Here is a 21,603-nt window from a genome sequence, read left to right on the forward strand (position 1 = left end):
CATTGATGGACAATTTGTGTTGTCACTGATGGACCATTTGTGTGGTCATTGATGACCAGTTTGTGTGGTCATTGATGGGTGGTCTGTGTGGTCATTGATGGATGGTCTGTGCGGTCATTGATGGACAGTCTGTGTGGACATTGATGGACAGGCTGTGTGGTCATTGATGGATGGTCTGTTGGACATTGATGGACAGTCTGTGCGGTCACTGAGCGACGGAAAGCGTGGTCATTGATGTACAGTCTGTGTGGTCATTGATGGACAGTCTGTGTGGACATTGGTGGACAGTCTGTGTGGACATTGGTGGACCGTCCGTGTGGACATTGGTGGACAGTCTGTGTGGTCATTGATGGACAGTCTGTGTGGTCATTGATGGACGGTCTCTGTGGTCATTGATGGACAGTTTGTGTGGTCATTGATGGATGGTCTGTATAGTTATTGATGGACCATCTGTGTGGTTATTGATCGATAACGCGTTGTCATTGATGTACAGTCTGTGTGGTCATTGATGTACAGTCTGTGTGGTTATTGATGGACAGTCTGTGTGGTCATTGATGGACAGTCTGTGTGGTCATTGATGGACAGTCTGTGTGGTCATTGATCGACGGATCGCGTTGTCATTGATGTACAGTCTGTGTGGTTATTGATGGACAGTCTGTGTGGTCATTGATGGACGGTCTGTGTGGTCATTGATGGACAGTTTGTGTGGTCATTGATGGATGGTCTGTATAGTTATTGATGGACAATCTGTGTGGTCATTGATCGATAACGCGTTGTCATTGATGTACAGTCTGTGTGGTCATTGATGGACAGCCTGTGTGGACATTGGTGGACAGTTTGTGTGGTCATTGATGGACAGTCTGTGTGGTCATTGATGGACAGTTTGTGTGGTCATTGATGGACAGTCTGTGTGATGGACAGTCTGTGTGGACATTGATGGACAGTTTGTGTGGTCATTGATGGACCGTTTGTGTGGTCATTGATGGATGGTCTGTGTGGTCATTGATGGACGGTCTGTGTGGTCATTGATGGATGGTCTGTGCGTTCATTGATGGACAGTCTGTGTGGACATTGATGGATGGTCTGTGTGGTCATTGATGGACAATTTGTGTTGTCACTGATGGATCATTTGTGTGGTCATTGATGATCAGTTTGTGTGGTCATTGATGGGTGGTCTGTGTGGTCATTGATGGATGGTCTGTGCGGTCATTGATGGACAGTCTGTGTGGACATTGATGGCAGGCTGTGTGGTCATTGATGGATGGTCTGTTGGACATTGATGGACAGTCTGTGCGGTCACTGAGCGACGGAAAGCGTGGTCATTGATGTACAGTCTGTCTGGACATTGATGGACAGTCTGTGTGGACATTGGTGGACAGTCTGTGTGGACATTGGTGGACAGTCCGTGTGGACATTGGTGGACAGTCTGTGTGGTCATTGATGGACAGTCTGTGTGGTCATTGATGGACGGTCTCTGTGGTCATTGATGGACAGTTTGTGTGGTCATTGATGGACGGTCTGTATAGTTATTGATGGACCATCTGTGTGGTTATTGATCGATAACGCGTTGTCATTGATGTACAGTCTGTGTGGTCATTGATGGACAGTCTGTGTGGACATTGGTGGACAGTCTGTGTGGTCATTGATGGACAGTCTGTGTGGTCATTGATGTACAGTCTGTGTGGTCATTGATGGACAGTCTGTGTGGACATTGGTGGACAGTTTGTGTGGTCATTGATGGATGGTCTGTGTAGTCATTAATGGATGGTCTGTGTGGTCATTGATGGAAGGTCTGTGTGGTCATTGATGGATGGTCTGTGCGTTCATTGATGGACAGTCTGTGTGGACATTGATGGATGGTCTGTGTGGTCATTGATGGACAATTTGTGTTGTCACTGATGGACCATTTGTGTGGTCATTGATGATCAGTTTGTGTGGTCATTGATGGACAGTCTGTGTGGTTATTGATGGGTGGTCTGTGTGGTCATTGATGGATGGTCTGTGCGGTCATTGATGGACAGTCTGTGTGGACATTGATGGACAGGCTGTGTGGTCATTGATGGATGGTCTGTTGGACATTGATGGACAGTCTGTGCGGTCATTGATGGACAGTCTGTGTGGACATTGATGGACAGGCTGTGTGGTCATTGATGGATGGTCTGTTGGTCATTGATGGACAGTCTGTGCGGTCACTGAGCGACGGAAAGCGTGGTCATTGATTTACAGTCTGTGTGGACATTGGTGGACAGTCTGTGTGGACATTGGTGGACAGTCCGTGTGGACATTGGTGGACAGTCTGTGTGGTCATTGCTGGACAGTCTGTGTGGTCATTGATGGACGGTCTCTGTGGTCATTGATGGACAGTTTGTGTGGTCATTGATGGACAGTCTGTGTGGTCATTGATGGACAGTCTGTGTGGTCATTGATGGATGGTCTGTATAGTTATTGATGGACCATCTGTGTGGTTATTGATCGATAGCGCGTTGTCATTGATGTACAGTCTGTGTGGTCATTGATGGACAGTCTGTGTGGACATTGGTGGACAGTTTGTGTGGTCATTGATGGACAGTCTGTGTGGTCATTGATGGACAGTCTGTGTGGTCATTGATGGACAGTCTGTGTGGTCATTGATCGACGGAACGCGTTGTCATTGATGTACAGTCTGTGTGGTTATTGATGGACGGTCTGTGTGGTCATTGATGGACAGTTTGTGTGGTCATTGATGGACGGTCTGTGTGGTCATTGATGGACAGTTTGTGTGGTCATTGATGGATGGTCTGTGTGGTCATTGATGGACAGTTTGTGTGGTCATTGATGGATGGTCTGTATAGTTATTGATGGACAATCTGTGTGGTCATTGATCGATAACGCGTTGTCATTGATGTACAGTCTGTGTGGTCATTGATGGACGGTCTGTGTGGTCATTGATGGACAGTTTGTGTGGTCATTGATGGATGGTCTGTGTGGTCATTGATGGACGGTCTGTGTGGTCATTGATGAACAGTTTGTGTGGTCATTGATGGATGGTCTGTATAGTTATTGATGGACAATCTGTGTGGTCATTGATCGATAACGCGTTGTCATTGATGTACAGTCTGTGTGGTCATTGATGGACAGCCTGTGTGGACATTTGTGGACAGTTTGTGTGGTCATTGATGGACAGTCTGTGTGGTCATTGATGGACAGTTTGTGTGGTCATTGATGGACAGTCTGTGTGATGGACAGTCTGTGTGGACATTGATGGACAGTTTGTGTGGTCATTGATGGACCGTTTGTGTGGTCATTGATGGTCTGTGTGGTCATTGATGGACAGTTTGTGTGGTCATTGATGGACAGTCTGTGTGAAGGACAGTCTGTGTGGACATTGATGGACAGTTTGTGTGGTCATTGATGGATGGTCTGTGTGGTCATTGATGGATGGTCTGTGCGGTCATTGATGGACAGTCTGTGTGGACATTGATGGATGGTCTGTGTGGTCATTGATGGGCAGCTTGTGTGGTCATTGATGAACAGTTTGTGTGGTCATTGATGAACAGTTTGTGTGGTCATTGATGGATGGTCTGTGTAGTCATTAATGGATGGTCTGTGTGGTCATTGATGAACAATTTGTGTGGTCATTGATGAACAGTTTGTGTGGTCATTGATGGACAGTCTGTGTGGTCATTAATGGATGGGCCGTGCAATCATTGATGGACAGTCTGTGTGGTCATTGATGGACGGTCTGTGTGGTCATTGATGGATGGTCTGTACGTTCATTGATGGACAGTCTGTGTGGACATTGATGGATGGTCTGTGTGGTCATTGATGGACAATTTGTGTTGTCACTGATGGACCATTTGTGTGGTCATTGATGATCAGTTTGTGTGGTCATTGATGGGTGGTCTGTGTGGTCATTGATGGATGGTCTGTGCGGTCATTGATGGACAGTCTGTGTGGACATTGATGGACAGGCTGTGTGGTCATTGATGGATGGTCTGTTGGACATTGATGGACAGTCTGTGCGGTCACTGAGCGACGGAAAGCATGGTCATTGATGTACAGTCTGTCTGGTCATTGATGGACAGTCTGTGTGGACATTGGTGGACAGTCTGTGTGGACATTGGTGGACAGTCCGTGTGGACATTGGTGGACAGTCTGTGTGGACATTGATGGACAGTCTGTGTGGTCATTGATGGATGGTCCATGTGGTCATTGATGGATGGTCCATGTGGTCATTGATTGATGGTTTGTGTGGTCATTGATGGACAGTCTGTGTGGATATTGATGGACGGTCCATGTGGTCATTGATGGACGGTCTGTGGGATCATTGATGTACAGTCTGTATGTTCATTGAAGGACTGTATTTGTGGACATTGATGGACAGTCTGTGTGGACATTGATGAACAGTTTGTGTGATAATTGATGGATGTTTCATGTGGTCATTGATGGACAGTCTGTGTGGATATTTATGGACGGTCCGTGGGATCATTGATGTACAGTCTGTATGGTCATTGATGGTCTGTCTTTGTGGACATTGATGAACAGTCTGTGGACATTGATGGACAGTCTGTGTGGTCATTGATGGACAGTTTGTGTGGTCATTGATGGATGGTTCATGTGGTCATTGATGGACAGTCTGTGTGGCCATTGATGGACAGTTTGTGTGGTCAAGGCTCTGGCAACGCTGTAATCATGACATGAAGCTGAAACTAATAAACTTGATGCATGACAACAACTGTGTTCAGGGGAACTATGATGTCCGTTTTGTTCAGTGGGCAATGTACAGCAGTTACCATGAGGCTTTGAAGATGGCTCCTTACCAACCACTCATTGGAAAATAACTACCGTGCGGCTTATGATCAAAGTTGCCAGATGAATGCCTCAACACAACTTCCTCAGCCATTGAAGAAGAAGTACTGGAAAGATTTAATGGGGAGGACATGGAAAGTCCAGATACTTAACTGCTTCCTGGATCATCCTCCTTGGACAATCCTGAGCAGGCTACAGAATGATCCAACACAAATAACTCCAAGTCAGCCCCTGGAACATCCAACATGGAAAATCCTGAGCTATCCCCAGAATCATCCACCATAGATGACCCTGAGTTAGGCCCTGGACCATCCATCATGACTGAGCCACCTCCCGATCATTCAACGTTGGCAATCCTGAGACATCGCTGGGACCGTCCTGCATGAATGACCCCGAGCAGGCCTCTGGATCATCCACTATAGATGACCTTAAATCTGATAAAGTACTTCATACTGCCAGATATACAGTGAAGGCGGCACACCAGGCCATTACACAGCAAGCCAAACAGATGGTGGCACGTAGCACATGGTCACTTCGGGCTGTTATTGTTGGAGGCAATATGGTTGTCGCAATGGCAGCATTTAATCACAGCAAAGGTTACCCGCCAAATGTCCCGGGCATGTTGCTAGCAGCACAGTGGACTGAGAGCAGGAGCAGTCCACCAGAACAACTCATCCTTTGGGAGTTTGTACATGCTCAAAATGTTTATGGTCGGCAAGGCTTCCAGAGATGACACTACAGGAGTAACTGCTTTTCAAGACTGCTTATCAAGACCATGCTCCTGCTTGAAAGCGTATCCCTTAATATCATTGCTTAACAAAACCCTATCCATCTCAAATTTAAAATTAACAACTGATTGAGCTTCAACTGCTCTCTGTGGGAGAGAGTTCCAAACCTCTACCACCCTTTGAGCGAAGAAATCTTCCTAACATCTCTCCTGAATGGTCTAGCCCTAATTTTTAAACTGTGCCCCCTGGTTTTAGAATCTCCAACCAGTGGAAGTAATTTATCTTTATCCACCCTGTCTTTCTCTGTTAATATCTTGAATGATATTTTATTTTTCATTCAAAAAAGTTGGCCCGTTCATGAACTGGCAATTTGACTGACCATGTCATGAAATGGGAAGTTATACAAATTGGACACACACATGACTGTGTGGCAAAATGTGGCTCCAAATCCATCAGCAAGTTTGCTAATGACAGACTGTAGTGAGTCGGATCTCGAACAACGATGAGTCAGAGTACAGGAGGGAGATAGAGAACCTAGTGGTGTGGTGTAACGATAACACTCTCTCATTCAGCGTCAGCAAAACTAAAGACCTGGACATTGATTTCAGGAAGCAAAGTATCGTACACACCCCTTTCTGCATCAATGGTGCTGAGGTGGAGATGGTTGACAGCTTCAAATTCCTAGGTGTGCATGTCACCAACAATCTGTCCTGGTCCACCCATATCGATGTTATGACCAAGAAAGCACAATAGTGCCTATACTTCCTCAGGAAATTAAGAAGATTTGGCATGTCCACAGTGACGCTTACCAATTTTTACAGATGCACCATGGAAAGCATCCTATTTGGCTACATCACAGCTTGTGGTACGGCAACTGCCCAGCCCAAAACTAAGAAACTACAGAGAGTCGTGAACACAGCCCAGTCCATTACGTGAACCCGCCTCTCATCATTGACTCTGTCTACACCTCCCGCTGCCTTGGGAAAGTGGGCAGCATAATCAAAGACCCCTCCCACCCGGGTTATTCTCTTTTCCAACTTCTTCCATTGGGCAGGAGATACAAAAGTCTGAGAACACGCACTAACAGGTTCAAAAACAGCTTCTTCCCCACTGTTACCAGACTCCTGAATGACCCTTTTATGGACTGAACTGATCTCTTCACACATCTTCCCCACTGTGCAGTACTGTACTCCGTCTGCTCACCTGATACTTGTGCCCATGTATTTACATTGTGTATTTATGCATGTCCTACATTTTTTCATGTACAGAATGATCTGTCTGGGCTGTACACAGAAAAATACTTTTCACTGTACCCCGGTACACGTGACAATAAATCAAATTCAATTCAATTCAATGGATGTAACTTATCCAGACACTGGTATTGTCAAGACTGTACTTATTTATTGTTTAGGTGTTAAAGAATATGCAGCAGTTCAGTGTATGGTTGCCAGCAATATTTGTCAGCAACAAATACTTGCAAAATATATTGTTCCTTGGTTTATATTTTTGGAAGGTATACTAATGGAAAGCATACTTATCAAGCATACAGCTGTTAATTATTACTTATTGAGGTGATGCATATGTACCTCTATGCCAGTTTATTGTAGAGTTTTATTTGGACCTCTGATTTACCTCCACTCATTTCTATGGACAAAAGGGTAAAATATTTGCAGATCAGGAGGTGGCATTAAATGGGGGCAGCTTTCAAATGCTACTTTGCAGGGGTCTCTGAACTCCAGGATGGGATCGTTTAAATGGTCATAGGCATTGCCCATGCCTGCAGTGGTACAGCAGAGATGTTCATTCACTGAGGTATCAAAATGGTGCTTTGTCCTTCTGAAAGGGGCCTCCCATACCTGAAGTAGGCCACGGAAAACTGATAGCACAATCTCATTGCTTCCTCCTCAGAGAATGATGGCAATCCCTGAAGTCTGGCCATTTGTTCGCGTGTTTCACTGGCCTCCTGCAGAATTTCAATGGGAGATTAAGAGAACCTTCTCAAAATTTCAGCAATTTTATGATTTCATTGTTTTGTTTGCAGTTTTTCTTATTCTTGTTTACATGGGAATGAAAATTTTACTCCCAAGTGCAAGCCATAATATTGGTTCAGCAGTTAACTGTACGGGATTGATTTTAACTGCACTCTTGATTGTTTAGACTTTTGCAGAACGATTGATGGGCAAGTTCTCCATAGCAGTGCCAATTTTTGTCGCTCTTTCCTGCTTTGGGTCTATGAATGGAGGCATCTTTGCAGTTGCCAGGTAAGAAATCAGTCCCTTTACGGGTTTTGAAAATGTGGCAGAAAAGCAAGAATTAACCAACATCCCCAGATAAATTGGGAGTGAAGACATATTTCTCCTCACAAAAAGAGATGTGACACTTCACAAGATTTCATATCAGGCATACAGTGAGTTCCCGCTTAACAGAGTTAACTCAATGTTGTTTCATTTTAACGTCATTAGTAAAGTGAAGTTTCCATAGTCCCAGATGACCATAGGCTGCTTTCCCCTATGAGGTGGAAAGCTCACTGGTGAGGATCACCACACCACAGGCGACGGGCAAAGTTGAGAAGGCGGGCCTTGATCAATAACCTCAGACGATACAGGAATTTAACGCACGCTGTTGGCCTTGCTCTGCATCACAAGTGAGGTACTCTCAATAACGACGCTTAGAGTGTAAACGGTAAAGAAGGCTTTATTAGACTAAGAACTATGCTAGAGCTGAGACATGTGCTGACTGCTGCACAGCCCATGAGGCACCCCTTTATATATGGCTCACAGATGGGCGGAGCCAGAGGCGGATTCCCCAGGGTTCCAAGCCCGGTCTTAAAGGGGACATCACCTTACATGATGAAATGGCAGTAACCGTTCAGCACATTCACCCCCTGTTTAAAAAGAGTCCGGCAGGGGTGAAGTGCCATCATAAGTCCATCCGTCTCGGTTGCCGGATCGTCCTCATCGACTTCCTCAATTCGGGCGGTGGTGCGGCGGGCACGGATGTCCCGGTTGAGGGCACATCTGGGAGCACAGCGGTCGGAGCTTCGGTCCGGGTGGGGGCAGGGGGAATAGGCAGGGCCGGGGGTAGCGGTGCCGGCGCCGGCGGGATGTGTAAAGGGGGGGTGCAAGGGGGGGGCGCGCGGTAGGTGCTCACCCGGTAGGGCCAGAAGGGGGTGTGTTGTGTGGGGCGCCGGGTCCTGCAGGGGAGCGGCGCAGGCAGGGGCGTCTGTGGTGGGGGATCCAGCGGGTGCCAGATCTCGGAGGGAAACCGTATCTTGCCTGTCGTCGGGGTACTCAATGTAGGCGTAACTGGGGTTGGCGTGGAGCAGCCGGACCTTTTCGACCAGGGGGTCCGTTTTATGGCTCCTCGCGTGCCTCCAGAGAAGAACAGGTCCCAGAGCCATCAGCCAAGGTGGAAGCGAGACCCCGGAGGTAGACTTCCTGGGAAGACAAACAATCAGTTGTGAGGGGTCTCATTCGTGGCCGTGCAGAGGATTGACCTAATGGAGTGTAGGGCATCGGGTAAGACCTCCTGCCAGTGGGTGGTTGGGAGACTTCTCGACCGCAGGGCCAGAAGGACAGCCTTCCACACTGTCGCGTTCTCCCTCTCCACATGCCCATTTCCCCACGGGTTATAACTGGTCGTTCTGCTCGAGGCGATGCCTTTGCTGAGCAGATACGGACGCAGTTCATTGCTCATGAACGATGTACCCCGGTCGCTGTGGATATAAGCGGGGAAACCGAACAGGGTGAAGATGCTGTGCAGTGCCTTAATCACAGTGGCTGAGGTCATGTCGGGGCAGGGAATGGTGAATGGGAAACGGGAGAACTCATTGATCACGGTGAGGAAATAGGCATAACAATTGGTGGATAGGAGGGGCCTCTTGAAGTCCACGCTCAGTCGCTCAAAGGGCCCCGAGGCCTTCACAAGCCGAACCTTGTCTGGCCGGTAGAAGTGCGGTTTGCACTCCACACAGTCTTGGCAGGCACTGACCATGGCCTTGACCTCCTTGGTTGAGTAAGGTAGGTTGAGGGACTTGATAAAATGGATGAGCCGGGTAACCCCCGGGTGGCAGAGGTCATTGTGGATGGCTTGTGCCTCCTTTTCGACTGCAGAGTGTCGAACCTCGGAGGCGGTGAGGGTTCGGGAGAAGAACGCTACTGGTCTGCCTTCCTGATTGAGGGTAGCAGCCAGGGCGAAGTCTGATGCATCGCTCTCTACCTGGAAAGGGATGGTTTCATCCAACGCGTGCATAACGGCCTTGATGATGTTAGCCTTGATGCGGTTGAAGGCCAATTGAGCCTCAGCTGAGAGGGGAAAAATGGTGGTCTTTATGAGTGGGCGGGCTTTGTCCGCATACTTGGGGACCCACTGGGCGTAATAAGAGAAAAGCCCCACGCACCGTTTGAGGGCTTTGAGGCTGCGGGGAAGAGGGAGTTCCTTAAAGGGGCGCATGCGGTCGGGGTCGGGACCTAGGACCTCGTCTTCCACGACATAGCCGAGGATGGCTAGCCGGGTGGTGTGGAAAACGCATTTGTCCTCGTTATAGGTCAGGTTAAGGGCTCGGGCGGTCTGGAGGAACTTTTCGAGGTTAGCGTCATGGTCCTGCTGGTCATGGCCGCAGATGGTGACATTGTCCAAGTACGGGTATGTAGCCCGCAAACCGTACTGGTCCACCATTTGGTCCATCGCCCTTTGAAAGACGGAGACCCCATTTGTGACACCGAAGGGGACCCTGAGGAAGTGGAAGAGCCGGCCGGCTGCTTCAAAGGCAGTATAGGGGCGGTCTTTTGGTCGGATGGGGAGCTGGTGGTAGGCGGATTTGAGGTTGACCGTGGAAAAGACTCGGTATTGGGCAATCCGATTTACCATTTCCGTGATGCGAGGAAGGGGGTACGCAGCAAACTGCGTGAATCAGTTTATGGTCTGGCAATAATCCACGACCATCCGTTTCTTTGTTTTTCTGGACCCTGGGTCTGGCCAGGCAGACCCTCGCAAAATGCCCTTTCTTCTTGCAGTCGCTGCAGATCGCGGAGCGGGCTGGGCAGCGTGGGCGTGGGTGCTGGCCTTCCCACAGAAGTAGCACAGTGTGCCCCCATGGTGAGCGGATCGCCGCGTGGTGCAGGCCTGTAATACGGCTGAGTATGAGGAAGTCCGGTGGGGGCTCGCAGAGTCCGCGGGGTACGTACCCAAGTTATGTCGGGTCACCTCCAGCGAGGAGGCGAGCGTTAGCGTGTCCTGGAGGTCTTTTGCCCCGTTTTCGAGCAGCCGCTGCCAGATGTAGGTCGAGCGGATGCCAGACACGAAAGCGTCTCTGATGTGCAGTTTCATATGGACTTCCCCTGTCACATCCTGATGGTCACAGTCCCTGGCAAGCGCGGTGAGTTTCTCGATGAATTCGTCTAGCGATTGCCCCGAGCGCTGCCGGCAGGTAGTGAGCAGATGCCTGGCGTGTACCTCGTTGATGGGTTTGACAAACCGCTTGCGGAGTATCTCGACCACCTCTTCATAAGTCGTCGCCTTTTCGAGCGTGGCGGAGATTCTGTGACTCACCCGGGTGTGGAGTAGACGCAGCTTGCGTGGCTCCAGGATGGGAGTCTCTGCGGTGTCCAGGTAGGCCTCGAAGCACTGCAGCCAGTATTTAAAAATTTCCTTCGCCTCCGGTGTCCGTGCTTCCAGATTGAGCTTCTCTGGTTTTAGGCCTGCATCCATCCTGAATCTAGTTTAGTCTAATAAATTGAGGTACCCTCAATAACGATGCTTCAGGTGTAAACGGTAAAGAAGGCTTTATTAGACTAAGAACTATGCTAGAGCTGAGACATGTGCTGACTGCTGCACAGCCCATGATGCACCCCTTTATATATGGCTCACAGATGGGCGGAGCCAGAGGCGGAGTCCTCAGGGTTCCAAACCCAGACTTAAAGGGGACATCACCTTACATGATGATAAAGCAGTAACCGTTCATCACAACAAGCCTCTTGTCCAGCCAACTGAGCTGAACCAGCCCCCCTAACACCTTAGTAAAGTAGTGTCAGTATATCCATTTGAAGTTGCCTGTGTCATTTTAACATCACTTGCCACAGAGTTCCTCTTCTGTGGTCTGTCTGCTCACCATACTTTTCCTGCAGTTCTTTACCCTCTCCAGAGACGCGCTTCTTCCCGCTCCCGGCATCTGATTCCCACTCTTATCTCCTGGTCTCTGTTCTTGCCTTAGTCCTCGGGGTCTGTTCTTTAGCCACGTCTAACTACTGGCTTCACTTCTGAACTCGCACTAAAGTCCTGGGCCGGGATTCTCTGCTAACCGGCGGGCGGGCCGGACCGGCGCCGAGGAGTGGTGCGAACCACTCCGGCGTCAAGCCGCCCTGAAGGTGCGGATTCCTCCACACCTTCGGGGCTAGGCCGGCGGCGGCGGGGTTGGCGCTGCGCCAACCGGCGCCGAAGGGCCTCCGCTGCCGGCGCGAGTCGGTGCGTGTGCTGGAGCGCCAGTGTGTTCAAGGCGCATGCACAGAACCGCTGGCATGATCCCAGCGCATGCGCAGGGGGTTTCTTCACCGCCATCGCCGGTGCGGAGCGAAACAGTGCCACCATGGCATAGGCCTGCCCGCAGATCGGTGGGCCCCGATCGCAGGCCAGGCCACCGTGGGGGCACCCCCCGGAGCCAGATTCCCCTGCGCCCCCCCGAGGACTCCGCAGGCCGCCCGCAGAGCAAGGTCCCGCCGGTAAGAACCTTGTGTAATTTACACAGGCGGGACTGGCCGAAAACGGGCGGCCACTCGGCCCATCGCGATGCGGAGAATCGCCGGGGGGGGGGGGGGGGGGGCGCTGCCAATGGCCCCCGACCGGCGCGGTTCCCACCCCCGCCAAAAAAACGCCGCTGGAGAATTCGGCAGCCGGCGGCGGGGCGGGATTCAGGCCGCCCCCTGGCGATTCTCCGGCCCGGCGGGGGGTCGGAGAATCCCGCCCCTGGGCTCATGGCAGAGATGACAGGTAGTCACAAACAACGTAGTCTTGTGGTAACCATTGACCAGAAACTTAACTGGACTGCCCATATAAATGCTGTGGCTACAAGAGGAGATCAGAGGCTTGGAATTCTGTGGCGAGTAACTCACTCCTGACTTCACTAAGCCTATCCACCATTTGCAAGGCACAAGTCAGGAGTGTGTTTGAAAACTCCCCAATTGCCTGGATGAATGCAGTTTCAAAAGCCCTCAAGACGCTCAACACCATCCAGGACAAAGCAGCCCGCTTGTTTGGCACCCCATCCATCACCGGCACACAGTCACAGCAATGTGTACAGTATATTGTGTACAGTCTACAATATACTGTTGTTCTTTCACTGTCGCTGGGTCAAAATCCTGGAACCCTCTTCCTAACAGCACAATGCGTGTACCTACACTGCATGGACTTCATTCATTCAAGAAGGCGGCTCATCACCACATTCTCAAAGGAGGTTAGGGATGGACAATAAATGCTGGCCTAGCCAGCAACACCCAAGCACCGTGAATGAATAAAATAAGTCAAGACTTCAGCTACTACCTACACTGACCAACTTCTTACACTAGATGAAGCCGAGTCAATCACAAAGTACTGTGTAAAAAAATTCATGAATTATATTGTGTGTTGTATTTCTTTTATATTTGGGGATACATTTTATTTTGCAAGCTTTTCCAGCTGGGAATGCACAGTGCTGCACGTGCATGATACAATATTTCAACTGGTACGTTGGGCAGGATTGTCTGAGCCCTGCGCGAGGCCGGAGAATCGCCGCAACCACGCCGCGCCGCCCCGATGCCGGCACGTGATTCTCCAAGGAGCGGAGAATTGGCGCCATTTGCGCCAGAGCGTTTAGCGCGGCAACGGTCGTGAGCCGCTGTCCGCCCGAGCGGCCGCGCGGAAACGGCAGAGTCCCGCCGGCGCCGTCCACACCTGCTCACAGCTGGTGGGAACTTTGCGCGTAGGGTCGGGGGGGGGAGGGGTGGCCTGTGGGGGGGGGCTCCTTCACCGGGGGGCCTCTGAAGGGGTCTGGCCCACTATCGGGGCCCACCGACCGGCGGGCCGGCCTCTCCAGCCCCGGCCCTATTTTATTACGCGGCAGGCCCCTGATCCCCCACGCCATGTTGCGTTGGGGCCAGCGCGTTGAGGAAGTCCCCCGCGCATTCGTGGGTTGGCGCGGCGCCACTATGCCTACGCGGGTTTGCGCGGTGCCACTGCGCATGCACGGGTTTGCGCGGCGCCACTGCGCATGCACGGGTTTGCGCGGCGCCCAGTTGGCGCCAGGAAAGGAGGCTGGAGAGACGTGAACTGCACCAGCGTCCTGTTGGCCCCCTGTGGGGGCCAGAATCGGTACTGCCCGTGAATGTTTCGCGCCATCGTGAAACGCGACGGTGTTCACGATGGTGCGGACACTCTGCCTCCATTTCGGAGAATCCCGCCCGTTGTTTACTTCTGGGCAAGAAATGGCTAAAGGGAACCTAACTCTACCTTCACCATTGATTCCAATGGAAACCCATGATTCACTTAAAGTCGTTTCACTTTAAGTCACAATTTTCAGGAACGTAACCACAACTTTTTAAGTGAGGACTCAAAGCAATTGGAATCCATGTGGATTGTACAATAATATACTTAAAAATACATTTCTTTAAAATTATATAACCTTGGAATTCTATGGGACTGCCATTTCAACCATTCAAAAGACCAAGCAGAATTCCGAAAAAAAAACCAAAGTAAATGGCCATTTTCAACCTAGTATTGGCAGAACACCAGGTGATCGATCCTGCAGAATGTCAGGATTTATGTTCTTCGCAGTTAGCTGGTTTACAATTGAATCATATCATCATGGTAGTATGTTTTGTTTAATCGCCCATTCTCTGCCTGAACATTTAGCCTCTCCAATCATTCCACCACTCTTGTCAGACACCATTCTGAGGCGAGAGAATGGGAAGGTATCTTCCTCCCATGCTATGATTCTGCCATTCCTGGTTGTCAGTTTGGAAGGCAGTAGCCCAACATGAATCATGCTAGGAGACGCAGTGGTGTAGTGGTATTATCACTGGACTAGTAATCCGGAGACCTGGAGTCATGCTCTGGGATCTGGGTTCAAATCCCACCATGGCAGATGGTGAAATTTGAATTAAATAAAAATCTGGAATTAAAAGTCTAAAGAAAAGCTGACCATGAAACCGTTGTCTATGGTCGTAAAAACCCACCTGGTTCACTAATGTCCTTTAGGGAAGGAAATCTGTCGTCCTTACTTGGTCTGTCTGTGACTCCAGACCCACAACTACGTAGTTGGCTCTTAAATACCCTCAGGGATGGGCAATAAATGCTGGCCCAACCAACGATGCCCCATGCCATCAATGAATTTTAAATATTCTTCAATTCCACCCGTGTCTCGGGACGGAATTATCTGTCGAGCTGGCACCTTCCAATGACGGCAACTCAAATTTATTATTGCCGGTTTGCTGTTTTGTTCCAAAATATCAATTATTGTTTTGAAATACAAATGTGAAAAGGCCGAACTAATGTCCCTATTTGCGCAGCTAAAAGATTTCAAACAATGTTGAAAATTTCCTCTGTGCCAGCACCGGGCCAGCCGAACTGTAATGCAAATGTGGTTTAGTAATCAAGATTCTGAGTCAGTATTCAAGCAGTTTTACAAAATAGCTTTTCTGCTGATTCCACAATTATCTGACGAACGTTAGACAGCAAAGTATTCAAATGAGATATGCGGCCAATGTGAGGGTGGTACAGTGATACACTTCACATTCAACTGAGAAACAACTTGAAATCTCAATGACAAGTAGACCATTGTCATTCAATTTTCACAGTCGCTCAGTGTGGCAAACATCAATTCCTTTCAAGATTTAAATATTTTAATAATGGATTAACATTTGCAAGTGTCTCCTCAGCATACCTTTTTGCAGAATATGCTCTTCCGTCTATAAAAAAATTCTCCATTTCTCTATCAATCTCCATTTCTTCATCAATTGCATCAACGGCAGACCAAACTATACAAGCACCGTGCAATATTTTATTGCTGTAAGTTCAAAATCCACATTAATCGAATATTACAGTCCCTTCTATAGAAGTATAAGTTTTTCAAAGATTTTGGTGGCGTTTAATGTTCCCTCTAGATTGTGCGAATGTATGGCCACGCATCTGTTCATGATTCTATGGTCAATCCAGAACATACCATGTTGTGCAATGAACAGACCACACACAACCAATATTCTCTTTGAAATGCGCAGAACAAACCTTGGGCTGGATTCTGCGCCAGCGGGATGCTCCATTCTGCTGGCAGCCTGGGGGTTTCCCGGTGGCGTGGGGCTGCCCTACAATGGGAAACCCCATTGACTGGCTGGCATAACGGAGCATCCCACCGGCGGGGTGAAACGGAAATGTGGCGCGGTGGGGCAGAGAATCCAGCCCCTTATATGTAGTGTAGATTTTATTTGGATAAAGAAGCATTGCCCGCCAAGAAAAAGGAATTCAAATCAAGGAAGACATAGCTGCATATCAAGCAGCGACAATCACATAATGAAGGAAACTAACAAGTATTCTTCATGAAGTGACTGGTATGTTCCCTGTCAGCCAAGAATGTATATTACATTGCCCTGATTGTTTGGTGCATTTATATGGCAAGTCAACCTGCTGAAGAGGACGCTCTCTAGTTTTGATTGCAATCGGTGCCGACTTGACCAGTTGTAGCCAGGGAAGTGACAAGGGCAAGTTCATTGTCCACATTAAATCAGGCTTAAAAAGACAACCATGCGTTCCATTAAACTTTTCAACTAGGTGCTGAAAGGTTTCACTGTCACGCATGTCAGACCCTTCTCGTGTAGCTTCTTAGGCATAATAAATAATATGACTGAACCAGTTAGCTACAACATCGCTTGCACTTTGAAAATGTTCTTTTGGCATCCTTTAACTGCCACGTGAGAAAACCGCTTACTTTAACAATATCTGAAAAGTAGCAGCAGGACCAAGGGGAAATGCATTGTTTCTTTTGCTTAGTGGAGTGAAATCAAGTCTCATTAGAATTTCCCCTAAAGTATTCAATAAAGCTCCTCCATATTATAAGCAACTGAAAAAAATGAAGAAATGTTAATTTATTGCAGTCTGGGTTATTTGCTATATATTACTCAAAAGGAGATGAGATAGTTGAGTTGAAGGAGATCAACGTGACACATTTAAGCTAAACTTAGGGGCTGGTTTAGCACACTGGGCTAAATCGCTGGCTTTTAAAGCAGACCAAGGCAGGCCAGCAGCACGGTTCAATTCCTGTACCAGCCTCCCCAAACAGGCGCCGGAATGTGGCGACTAGGGGCTTTTCACAGTAACTTCATTGAAGCCTACACGTGACAATAAGCGATTTTCATGTCATTTCAGCTTGTTTAATATCCAGTGGCAAATAGATGCTTTAAAAGAGAGCTTAGGATGTTGGTAACAATCTGCACAGACTCATAGGTATTGCACTGGCATTTGTCAATTAGCAGAGAGCATGCATAATTGGGATATAATCTGTTGTATCTCTTTAATTAAATAGAATGTTTTATGTTGCTTCACGAGAGGGTCACCTTCCTGAAATACTGTCCATGATCCATGTTCGTAAACATACACCTATTCCTGCTGTTATTGTGTTGGTAAGAAAGCATCTCCAGTCATTTGAGTTTGTATTCTCCTGACTTCCACCTTTTTGGTTGTCAATTTCACATCACAATGTGAAATCTTTCATGTCGAAATATTGGGCCGGATTTTCAATTGCCCGAGCGGTTGGGAAAGAGTGAGAGCCCAATTTAAAAATCAAGACATCTCTGGATCCCAATGCCTTCGGAACACACTTCAATAAGTGAGGAATGGGGAACCCACTCTCCTCCAATTAATGACCAATTAAACTTCTTGAGGAGCTCGTTACCAGCCTGAGGATGTTGCGACTTAAATTTTCAATGGTGAATTTGGCGAACCCAAACAGTCTGGTCCACGTTTGTACACAACCGCCAGGTTCAAATTGGGTCAAAGTGATCATATTATTTATTAATTGCAAATTATCGAGCCCTGAGGATCTTTCGCTGTATTGTGCACATTACCTCTGATCTGGTCATTTGGTCGCTTTCTTAAACGTTTATGCCGCTGACCCTCTTAAGATGCTCCATGCTCTCTTCAGCAAGGCAATGACTTGCCACATCATGGCTGCCATCTAACTTTGCCACTCATGCTCGGCAGACAGCTCCCCGCCCCTCAAGATGCTGAGACCCACTAATTGAACACTGAACTCCCCTCCTGCCCAATTAAGGCATTTCAAAACAGTATGGTGGAAGCAACACGTTTGGGGCCCAGAACTTAATCTGAATGTCAAATTCCAAACCCTATTTTGAAAATCCAGCCCAATAGCATTCTGTTGCGATCTGAGTATTGTTTTTCACTGAATCTGCATGTAATATCAATTAGATTTAGCAAAGTTGGGATAGAGAAAATGTATGAGGTGTGTAAGTACCAAGGGGCATTTTTTTGTTGTTGAAAGAATAGAAAGTACGATGTAACTTCCTTAGGAGGTCTCATGGTGCACTGGGTAGCGTCCCTGACTCCGAGCCAGAAACTCTGGGTTCAAGTCCCACCCCAGGACTTGGATGACCAAGGAAAAGGTGTTCATAACATGGCCAAACAGGATGAGTGTATCAAGCTGCAAATCCTTCCAACACACCAATAACTGACGATAAGAGTGGGGGAAGACTCCTGGTCAGCCATGCTTGATGTGGGTTGGTGCCCTCAAGCTTTAAGCCTCTGGCAACAGGCTAGGGAACTGTTCTGGGAAAAACTAGCTCTGGGAACAGATGAGAGTCTGCCTTGTGCACCACTAAGTGCGGGAAGAGAAACAAGAAGAGCAATATACCCTCCATAATTAAAGTCAATCAGAAATGGCTCAATTATACTGAACATAAGATTCAGCAACAGACTCACAAGCTTGTGGCTAACCAGATCCATTGCTCTGATGGTTTGTGCCATCATTAGAATTGGTTTTCTGTTGAAGTTACCAAATGGAGAGCAATATTTCCCACACTTTGCATATGATTCCAGAATAATATAATACTGCAACCAATAAAATATATTTATCTATTTTCTCAGAATATAACAAAAATGTGCTGGGCTGAATTCAATGCTGATCTTTCAACTCTGGCACTTAGGTTTGAAACCTGGCTAACGAGCCTAGAATGAAAGTTTGCCTTAGCAGGCTAAAGTGCAGTGAGAAATTAATTGAAGAATCTCAATCTAATAGTATGAATTCAGCACAAATCTAATTTGACACTAAAGTGAAAATCTCATAGATTTCAGGAGAAAAAATAGGAAGCAGTTTTACACACAAAGAGTATTAGAAAGCTGGTGTGGAATCTTGCCCCCTCCCTCGATCGGAGTTTGGTGAAGGTGGGACATTTAGTTAGGTCAGATAGTGGCTTTTGGGGACCCTACTGCCTTCCTGCCTCCACCCTGTTTAAGTTGGGGGCTGAATGGCAACCAATTGAGTACCTTAAGTGGAAAGTTAATGCTCAGTTAAGGATCTCATCCCACCGCTGCTAGTATTTACCCAGTGATGAATAAGGGGCTCACCATGTGAGGCCCATGATAAGCAAGAGCCCTACAGGATCCCAGAGTGGTGGTCCTTTGTTCAAAGCCACTCAGTACATGATCGAGTGACTGAGCATTGGAAAGAGAGGGGGGTGCTGCCAGCTGTGAGCTCTACACTGCGACCCCCTTCCCGCGATCACTTACCTGGGGCGAAATTCTCCATTATCGGCGGAAAGTCCGCCGATCGGCGCAAATCCCACTTGCGTCACGTCATAAAAATGGGCCGATAGTCTGCGGCCTGAAATGGGCTAGCAGCGACGTAACGGGATCCGCGCTTGCGCAGTGGTTCACGCCGTGCAGCGTCATACGCGCTGCACGGCGTGACGGCTCATAAGGCCGCGCAGCTCCCCCCCACCCAACCGGAACAGCCGACCGCAACACCCGACTTGATGGCTGGCCGTCGCTCAGCCCCGAGGTTCGAGTCACGCGATGTGGAGGCGCTCCTGGACGCGGTGGAGCAGAGGAGGGACGCCCTGTATCCCGGGCACGGCCGCAGAGTTGCCCCACGCCACAGCCGGCGTCTGTGGAGGGAGGTGGCAGAGGCCGTCACCGCTGTGGCCCTAACACCACGGACAGGCACCCAGTGCCACAAGAAGGTGAACGACCTCGTCAGAGCAGGCAGGGTGAGCCTCCCCCATATCCCCCATATCCCCCCTCCCCCAAATCCCCCCCTCCCCCATATCCCCCCTCCCACATATCCCCCCCTCACCCATATCCCCCATATCCCCCCTCCCCCACATCCCCCCTCCCCCATATCCCCCCTCCCCCATATCCCCCCCTCCCCCATATCCCCCATATCCCCCCCTCCCCCATATCCCCCCTCCCCCATATCCCCCATATCCCCCTCCCCCATATTCCCCCTCCCCCATATCCCCCCTCCCCCATATCCCCCTCCCCCATATCCCCCATATCCCCCCTCCCCCATATCCCCCATATTCCCCCCTCCCCCATATCCCCCCTCCCCCATATCCCCCATATTCCCCCCTCCCCCATACCCCCCCTCCCCCATATCCCCATATCCCCCCTCCCCCATATCCCCCTCCCCATATTCCCCATATCCCCCCTCCCCAATATCCCCCCTCCCCATATCCCCCCTCCCCCATATCCCCCCTCCCACATATCCCCCCTCCCCCATATCCCCCCTCCCCCATATCCCCCCTCCCCCATATCCCCCATATCCCCCTCCCCCATATCCCCCATATCCCCCCTCCCCCATATCCCCCATATTCCCCCCTCCCCCATATCCCCCCTCCCCCATATCCCCCATATTCCCCCCTCCCCCATACCCCCCCTCCCCCATATCCCCATATCCCCCCTCCCCCATATCCCCCTCCCCATATTCCCCATATCCCCCCTCCCCAATATCCCCCCTCCCCATATCCCCCCTCCCCCATATCCCCCCTCCCACATATCCCCCCTCCCCCATATCCCCCCTCCCCCATATCCCCCCTCCCCCATATCCCCCATATCCCCAATATTCCCCCTCCCCCATATCCCCCCTCCCCCATATACCCCATATCTCCCCTCCCCCATATCCCCCTTCCCCATATCCCCCATATCCCCCCTCCCCCATATCCCCCCTCCCCCATATCCCCCCTCCCCCATATCCCCCCTCCCCCATATCCCCCCTCCCCCATATCCCCCCCTCCCCCATATCCCCCATATTCCCCCCTCCCCATATCCCCCCTCCCCTATATCCCCCCTCCCCCATATCCCCCATATTCCCCCCTCCCCCATATCCCCCCTCCCCCATATCCCCCATATTCCCCCCTCCCCCATATCCCCCCTCCCCCATATCCCCCGTATCCCCCCTCCCCCATATCCCCCATATCCCCCCTCCCCCATATCCCCCCCTCCCCCATATCCCCCCTCCCCCATATTCCCCATATCCCCCCTCCCCCATATCCCCCCTCCCCCATATCCCCCCTCCCCCATATCCCTCATATGCCCCCTCCCCCATATCCCCCCTCCCCCATATCCCCCCTCCCCCATATCCCCCCCTCCCCCATATCCCCCCTCCCCCATATCCCCCATATTCCCCCCTCCCCCATATCCCCCCTCCCCCATATCCCCCCTCCCCCATATCCCCCCCTCCCCCATATCCCCCATATTCCCCCATATTCCCCCCTCCCCCATATCCCCCCTCCCCATATCCCCCATATCCCCCCCTCCCCCATATCCCCCATATCCCCAAGTGAATCCAGCCCTAACCTTAACCTCTGCAATGCACGCGCAACCGATGGCGTGCATTCATATACCTGCCTAACACTGTTGCCTTTTACCCCTGCCACCACCCCACCCCCCCCAGGAGAAGCGCGCACACAACAATAGGGAGCATGTGAGGACTGGAGGAGGGCCCGCTGATGAGAGGCCACTGACCGTACACGGGGAAAGGGCCCTGGAACTGGCTGGCGGACCTGAGGACCGGGAGGTTGCTGATGCAGAGGTCGGGGCCCCACGAGCAAGTGAG

At 49.9% G+C, this 21,603-nt stretch overlaps 1 protein-coding gene across 1 annotated transcript in view; it reads left to right on the plus strand.

Moving 5' to 3' along the window:
* slc7a11 (solute carrier family 7 member 11) overlaps positions 1–21,603 on the plus strand; it is a 258,680-nt gene that overhangs the window by 217,592 nt on the left and 19,485 nt on the right. Inside the window, exons 8-9 of the mRNA XM_072495573.1 lie at positions 7,674–7,777; positions 17,059–17,155. Of these exons, the coding sequence (XP_072351674.1) occupies positions 7,674–7,777; positions 17,059–17,155 (201 nt within the window). The remainder of the gene's footprint in view (positions 1–7,673; positions 7,778–17,058; positions 17,156–21,603) is intronic.

Source organism: Scyliorhinus torazame, chromosome 3, assembly GCF_047496885.1.
Source record: "Scyliorhinus torazame isolate Kashiwa2021f chromosome 3, sScyTor2.1, whole genome shotgun sequence".
NCBI lineage: Eukaryota > Metazoa > Chordata > Chondrichthyes > Carcharhiniformes > Scyliorhinidae > Scyliorhinus > Scyliorhinus torazame.